The following is a 6,367-nucleotide window of genomic DNA, read 5'->3' as shown; positions in this document are numbered from 1 at the left end:
GTAGAAAAACTTAACTAAAGAAAAGCATCTGATAAGGATTCCTATCTCCAGTGCTGAACTTCCATAGATCAACACCATAAACTCAGCTTTAACAACATATTCTGGGTCCTATCCTAGAAGGAGATTCATCAACTGGTAAACAGACTTACATTGAATCTACTGAATCTTAGCTTTTTCAAGATTCATTTAACTTAATGACAAGATCAGGTGTCTTGGTTTTTTTTAATTAAACAAATTCAAGAATACTCTAGTAATGTGTAGGTCTACCGAAATAGAGTAAATTACAGTTTCTGGTTACCTGAATGTCATGGGAAAAAAAAAATAAAACTGATACTGACTGATCATAAAATAAAAATAAACGTATGCAAGTTACAAAATAAGCGAGTTTTGCAATTTCTATATTCCATAAAAATAGGAATTTAGTCCTTTAGCAGGAACTGCCAAAAAAAAGCTATGAAAGTGCTGTGCTTTCTCTCAGCACACAAAGTTGATAAATGTAAAATATTCATATGATTTGGGAGTACAGATTCACTGAGAGAACACCCTAAGGAAGTTAGAATGAAAATAATAATTTTTTTTTTAGAAAAGAAAATCATTAAAAGGCCACTGACAAAATTGTTACATTAAACTAATTTACATTTGAATGTGCCTTAGTTTATCTCGCATCTCCTTTACCATAAGTAATAATTCTAAAATAACTAAAAGTACAGTGTATAAAAAATGTCCACGTTTATGCCTGTCATACAATCACAGCTGTTAGTCTTTTTAGAAGTCCTTTGTAGACTCTTGCTTGCTTCTGGTCTCCATACCAGCTCCTCCATCACCCCTAGTGCCCTCTCCTTCTTCTCTGGTTCTTGCTCAGAGGCTTCATGAGACTCTCTTGATATTTTACATTTGTGTGAAAAAGTCGCACCGTTTCATGGTCTTTGTTGTCCAATACTCTGGGCAGAAAGAGAGACGACTTCTGTGTCCTGCGAGTTTTAAAACCTCGCCTGGGTCGTCCTTTCCCATTGACTGAGACATACCAGAGTCTCTCTGCGCTGGTCTTGCGTTTGGTGTTGGCTCTGTTGGGCACAGTCTGGTACAGGCGGGATGCGTAAGTGTTATAACCCAACTCATGGATCCTTTCCACAAACTCACACTCTGCATTATAATTTTCCTGTAAAGCAAATATGACAAAATCTAAGAAAAAAAATAGATGGACGATAGCTTGCTTGTACCTCATTTAGATTGGTCTAAAGTCTTACAAAAGTCTCTATTCATGTGATTGGAAAAACTCGGAGATGCTAAAAAAGCATGCAGAAGAGCTGAGTCTAAGCTGCTGGGCAGTAATATATGTATAAAGCTATAAGTTTCATTTGTTTGTGCTTACAGGCCTAAACATGCCTGTGAACTGGAAATATGATCTAATTACTATCTATCAACTGTTGACACCTGTTAAAAAGGTAAAATCATATAGTTTAAAGTGTGGATGCTGAGTAAGTGTATAGCTAAATGCATCTGCAGTCTATTATGAAGATTTGAGCTGTGAACAAGTTAGCTTTATGAAACTTCTTTGTTTGCATGAATGTACCAAAATGAAAGTCCCCTCTGCCCACCAAGTTCCTCCAAAATGTGAGGCTGCTCCTTTATTACAACCAAGTCCCTCTACATGTGCATCCAGACACGTGATGCTTCCTCCTACCTTCCTTGTAGATGGGTTAGACTCACTTTCTCAGTACCTGTCCTCAAAACATCAGTCCTGCCATAAAGGAAAACAAATTCCCTTCCTAGATTTCACATTTTATCTATGAAAATTTGTCCCCTTTCATCTGGTCCTCAGCCAAAAAAGGCCTGCTTTACACTGTGTATCTTTTTTTCACTGTCTTAAGTCTTTGCCTTAGCCCTGAGCCTATGACTTGAGTGTAAAATGTGTGCGAGAAGAGAAGAGAGGGGAACGGCTGCAGTGTCCTTCACAGGGATTTTCCTTTGTGGACACATCTCTGGCAGAAGTGGTGAAGACACCAGTACTGAGGCTGGGGCCAGGACAGCTGTGGACTCTGCAGGACCCCTGCAGCATCCCACTAGCAATGTGTTTAATGCTGTTCACTCACCAGAGATGCTGATAAGCATTTAACAAGGTTTTAAAGGACTCCGCATGTCTCAGTTTCGCAGTTGTAAAACGGAAGTGCCCTCCCTTGCGAGAACAAGGTTTTCGTATGCTGCAGTGCTGGAGCCCATGCTACTGCCATATGGAGGCAGAATTTACTTGATGTTTGCCTCAGTCCTAGGTGTAGTGGGTAGATTAGTACAGCCTGCTAAGGACTCCAAAAAGCCCTGCAGACTCAACTAACTGATTTTATTGACATGGAGATATTGGTGAACACAAGGATAACTGAGAATAGTTATTCCAATTTTGTTTCATAAAATGATCCCTGTATAATTATTCCAAAAGAAGCCAATCTTATTTGAAGTACACAGCCTGATACAGGTTCCTGGCATAGCAGCATCACTGAAGTAGCTGGTCAGTTCTAAGCAAGTAAAGCTTGGGGGAGAAGAAAGCCTAGGGAAGTTTCTCCTGAGCTGAGCCTTTACCCCTTGCTCCCCTCATGAAAAGAAAAGCTTTTCCTGAATGGTCCCTCCAGCTCTGAAACACAAGTCTGTGGGAAATTCTCTCTCTCAAACTTGAGCTGGAGCTCAAAAAATTACTGTTTCTCGTTGCACAGGAACTTTCCACGGGTGATGTTCCTCGGAATGTGACTCAGCTGATTGAACTGCAGGATGGCCTTTGGGGCAGACTGGCTTTGAGCTGATAGAAGAGAGCCATTGAAAAAGATGCCTAAATTTAACCAGCGTATTATCTGGAGGCATAGTAGTAGTCCAGGCTTAGCCCTGGCACAGCAGTGCTAGTATGTCTGCATTCTCCTTCAGTTGAATTTTCCTTTGCCAAAGTTATTTGTGGTCCAATTTTCTGTACCAGTAAAGAACCATCATCTTTACACATAGCCCCTTCCATCAGTGGGCATCGCATGAAACACACTAAAGAAGCTGGATCAAATATATTATCTGAAAAATGCTCTTGAAAAGGTGGAGTAAAATACACCGAAACAGGGAGGTAACTGAGAGCTGGTCTTGTTGATTGTGTTACCTAGGTTGCATTCACATGGAAAAAGCTCACATTGCTTGTGAATGCATCATACAGTTTAAACCAACAGAGTTAAATGGAATTGTTGAAGTAAGCAAATTTCACAAAACTCTATTTTACCTCCTTCAAATCTGCTTTCAGACCACAGAGGAAACTGCATAATATGGTTGTTATACCATAACATCTCGTGTAATAGATCACAAGTTGCTGGAGATGTAATCAGAGACACCAGAAGAAATTCAAGTAGATAGATAATACATATAGTGTATAGAATGGTAAATATGGATGTATTTGCCCATGAGTGTAAAGCAGTAGAAGCTAAACTTTTTTTATTCACTGGGAGGGTAAGGGAGCTGGACCGAAAGGGCAAAACCACCGGTACCAGTAGGGTCGAGATTTTGCCTCAAAGATCAGGAGGAAAGCACCTACTTCAAGAAGCAGAATAAGGTATCTTCTTACACCTTCTTATACTTTCTTTCCTTGCTGTAGCCCCGCATTTTAGGCCCTGTTAATTCTCTCACTGCCTAACCCAATACTCTGCACAGAGAAACTCCTGTTAATGTCAGTAAGCTGTTTTTCTGTAATAGTGATCCTTGTAGGCTTCTAGATACTCTTCATCGGACATTTATACCCCCTTACCAGTGTGCCAGATCCACAGCAAATATAAATACGGATCATTTGGAATAGAGAGAGAAAGGCTGCACTGCAACAGCTGGCTCCTGAGAGCTTTCCCAGTGTGTACAATTGCCCAGGACTTTGGCTGTGAGAAATACCTTTGGCCACAGGGGCAATAAGAAAGTAAGAACACAGCCGCTTTCCTCTGAGAATCTCAAGTCTTTTAAAAAATATACCAGTTAGTTGCCTATAACAAATCCAGAGAGAGATCTATCGTAACATTAAATGTTTTCTCTATAAACAGTTGCTTGTAGGAAATCAGTGCTCCCCACTGGACCCATTCTCCCCATAGAAAATTACCAGAGTATGCCAGAGCTTTGAGAAAAACTTACCGATGCATAAAGTCTGCCCCTTTTGTTCATGGCCAGGTATCTGCCTGAGAACAAGCCCTTGATGGCAACAATTCCGACATCGACAGCAGTTATTTCCAGAATACCTAGAAACAGAAACAATTAGGAGATTTGTAATTGCTGCCCACCATCTGTAAGGTTTTGAGATACATTTGACTGATACTTACCTGCAGAGCAGGATTTCACAGCTGCCACTAGCTCACACCAAAATCATACTGGAACCATGTGAACAAAACCAGACTATTGTTTGAAACCATATTAAACAACAATGACATGGGCATTGTTTGAGACAAGCTTGACAATAAATCCTTCGATGTCTGATTGAGATTGCACTCTTTCAAAAATGAAAAAAAATCTGACACTGAACTAGAGGCTCACTTAATCCTATATGTATATTAAAAAAGTTTAAATCCTCTTTAATGCTTAGGAACACAAGAGCTCTTGACTTATTGAGACCAGACACAAAGCTGTCCATTTGGAGACAAAGCTCTTGCTGAGGTCTCCAGAGGGTAAAAGAGAGCGAGTCGGCTGCATTTTAGAGCTGTGTGTATAATCATGAAAGGAACTTGTCATTTAGGAGGTCAACGTAGCCCTCCAGACAAGGACAATATGACTGCCTGAGTCAAATTAAAAGGGAGGGGATGTTTCAGGCCATCAAAAATGCGGTCTCTAATACCTGACAAGTGTCATAAGCGAGGCTGGCACACTGCCTACTAAAAAGATTACGTCCAGTCAGAGATGCCATGATACAGAGGGAGGCACAAATGGTCCAGGGGAAGATGTGTTGTATGTGCACAGCTCTCCAGCCACCTCTCAAGTCCTGCTCTCACCTCAGCAGCTCTGGCCCAATGTCTAGGTACTTTCCACCAGTGTTTGGGAGCTGAGATGCAGCCCAAACCCATCGCTGCCTTTTGGCAGCGCTAAAGCAGAGCCGTGGGCCTGCCCGCGTTGCGGAGCCGGACTGCTGGCCTGATCGTGCCTGGGACGGTCCAGGTGGTTACGGTACAGCTGTTTTGAATCACCCACCACTTTGCTGCTGAAGGATGCCTCCTCCGGCGGGTTCCTCTGGGAAATAGCGCTTTTCCTTTACGGACTTCAGACACATCCCCGAGGTCTCCCTATCTCTGCGAGCCATCGCCAGGGCGGCTGGTGCTTCCTGGGGCTGGGGCAGCGGCGGGGGCTGCCGGGGCTCCCCCGGGGCCGCTCCCCCTCTCCCCCTGCCGGCGCACGAACCCCCTCGCTCCGACATATCCCGTTTCATCTTAATTACGGCCGAGCCCGGCACATGTCAGGGGGCAGATGTGCCTTGGCCCGCCGCAGCTCGGTCCCCGCGGAGACGCGCCGGGGAGGCCGGCGGGAGGCGAGCGGCAGCCGCAACCCTCCGCGGGCTCCCGGCTGCCGGCGCGGCCGCGGCCGGTGACAGGTCCGCGGGGGGCGCGGGGCCGGCGGCTGCCAGGCCCGTCGGGGGCAGCGGGGCCCCGGCCGCCGGCCCCGCGCGGCGCGGCGCGGCGCGGCGCGGGGGGAGCCGGTGCCGCGGCGGGCGCCGCCGTCGCGGGGCAGCGAGCCGGCGGCACACGCACCGCCCGCCCGCGGGGTGCCCGACTTACTGAAGACGCTGTTTTTCTCCAGGGTGCCGTTGATCTTCCCGTTGGGGTGCACCTGGAGGTGGTACTTGGTGGCACAGTAGAGCTTCCTGCGCCGCGGCGCTCCGCCGAGGTGCTCGTAGACGCCGCCGCGCCCCGCCGCGTCCCTGCGCGCCCGCGGCGCCGCCAGCGCCGGCGCCCGCGGCTCCTGCGCGGCGCTCAGCAGCAGCAGCCAGATTATAACCATCGTGGCATGGTGGCGGCGGCGCGGGCGGGCGGCGGCACCCGGGCGCCCATCAAAGTCGCCCTGCGAGCAGCCCTGCCAAGCGGCGGAGCGCGCGGAGTTCACGTCGCGAAGCACTGGCGAGGGTTTGTCAGCCTCGGTCTGCCGCTTTTATCTGTCTCGGATTTACTGAAATCAATAGACATCGGCAAAGGCCACCGGAGAGTCCCAGCTGTTTGTGTTGGACGGAGCTGCCGTGGTCAGCCTTCTCCCGGGCTTCCAGCTAGACAGACTGCAGGCAGGAGAGACAGAGAGAGGAGGAGGGAGAGACCCGCTGAATTTCAGCAAGGGCAAAAGAGTTGATCGACAGAGCATAGAAATAAAAGCAGCTTCCTGCGACAATAGCCTGATC

The 6,367-nt window shown here is 46.8% G+C and overlaps 1 protein-coding gene across 1 annotated transcript; it reads right to left on the bottom strand.

Moving 5' to 3' along the window:
* Positions 1-714: 714 nt before the first annotated feature.
* FGF3 (fibroblast growth factor 3) lies at positions 715-5,979 on the bottom strand. Its single transcript, XM_062577407.1, has 3 exons — positions 5,757-5,979; positions 4,132-4,235; positions 715-1,159 (listed from the first exon to the last, which is right to left on the bottom strand). The coding sequence occupies exons 1-3, from the start codon at positions 5,977-5,979 to the stop codon at positions 827-829; spliced, it is 660 nt and encodes a 219-aa protein (XP_062433391.1). The 3' UTR covers positions 715-826.
* Positions 5,980-6,367: the final 388 nt, after the last annotated feature.

Source organism: Rhea pennata, chromosome 5, assembly GCF_028389875.1.
Source record: "Rhea pennata isolate bPtePen1 chromosome 5, bPtePen1.pri, whole genome shotgun sequence".
NCBI lineage: Eukaryota > Metazoa > Chordata > Aves > Rheiformes > Rheidae > Rhea > Rhea pennata.
Note: the sequence above shows the minus strand (reverse complement) of the source record. Positions and strands in the feature narration are given on the sequence as shown.

Coding starts and splice junctions, on each gene's coding strand:
- FGF3 (XM_062577407.1), bottom strand. CDS start 5,979: ATGGTTATAATCTGGCTGCTGCTGCTGAGCGCCGCGCAGGAGCCGCGG. Junction 4,236..5,756: donor GGAGAAAAACAGCGTCTTCA/GTAAGTCGGGCA, acceptor TTCTGTTTCTAG/GTATTCTGGAAATAACTGCT. Junction 1,160..4,131: donor GGGGCAGACTTTATGCATCG/GTAAGTTTTTCT, acceptor TTTGCTTTACAG/GAAAATTATAATGCAGAGTG.